The 1,172-nt window shown below is 35.1% G+C and overlaps 1 protein-coding gene across 1 annotated transcript; it reads right to left on the bottom strand.

Moving 5' to 3' along the window:
* Positions 1-242: 242 nt before the first annotated feature.
* Positions 243-1,172, bottom strand: LOC308337222 (olfactory receptor 5H2-like; the record flags this gene model as incomplete). Its single annotated transcript, XM_080795337.1, has 1 exon — positions 243-1,172. One exon carries the CDS (start codon positions 1,170-1,172, stop codon positions 243-245), a length of 930 nt encoding a protein of 309 aa, XP_080651463.1.

The raw sequence follows: 1,172 nt of genomic DNA, 5'->3' as shown, positions 1-1,172 counted from the left end.
TACAACCTATAGTACTGAATGATTTTATAAAACTACAAGGAAGAATATGTAAGCATATAAATTATTTTTATTTGTTTTATGCTTCAATTATTCTAGTATGATATGAACACGTTTAATAAACCATTAAACCCTAGGGCAATTATAATTGGAAAGTCTTTGCACACTTACCAAACAGAACCACATATAATCTGCATAATTTGTGGTGCTTTTAATGAAAAAGAGAACAGAGAATAGCGTGAGATCTAAACACTTCTCTTTAAGATTTTTCTCAGTGAATCTATGACTTTTTTATTTCTCAGGCTATAGATCATTGGATTTAACAAAGGAATTATGACAGTATAAAATAGAGAGTCCATCATATCTTGATCATCCGATTGTGCAGATCCAGGACAAACATATCTGAAGAGAAGAGGGCCATAATATAAAGACACAGATAAAAGATGAGCTCCACAGGTGGAAAAGGCTTTTTTAATGCCTTTCAGAGACTTCTTTCTTAAGATTGCAAAGAGAATAAGTGTATAGGAGACTAGAACAATCAGAATGGTAAATACCTGGATTGACCCAGAGAAAATAAAAACCATCAGAACATTAAGTGAAGAGTCAGTACAGGAAATCTTAAACAATGACATGATGTCACAGTAAAAGTGATATATTACATTAGAATTACAAAAGGTTAATCTGAATAAGAAACCTATATGAATTAAAGAATGAACAAAGCCACCTACAAATGATGAGAATAACAGCCAGGTGCAAAGTCTGTAGGTCATAATCACTGGATAAAGTAACGGTTTGCATATGGCTACATAGCGATCATATGCCATTGTTGCCAAGAGAAAACATTCTGTTGTTCCACCAAATGCAAAGGAAAAAAACTGTATCATGCATTCAGAGAGAGAGATCATCTTACTCTTAGCTAGGAAGTTGACCAGCATCTTTGGGATCACTGTGGATGATATCCAAGCATCCACAAAAGCTAAACTCCCAAGGAGTAAGTACATGGGGATGTGAAGGTGAGGGTCATTGCATATGAGAGCAGTTAGTCCAAGGTTTCCAACAATGGTGATGAGGTATATCACCAAGAACACCAGGAACAGGGGGATTTGCCACTGTAATTGATATGTGAATCCTGTGAGAATAAACTTTGTCACCAATGTTCCATTTTCAGTATCCAT

This window comes from Martes martes, assembly GCF_963455335.1.
Source record: "Martes martes genome assembly, chromosome: 1".
Taxonomy (NCBI): domain Eukaryota; kingdom Metazoa; phylum Chordata; class Mammalia; order Carnivora; family Mustelidae; genus Martes; species Martes martes.
This window is presented reverse-complemented; position numbering and strand designations above follow the sequence as displayed.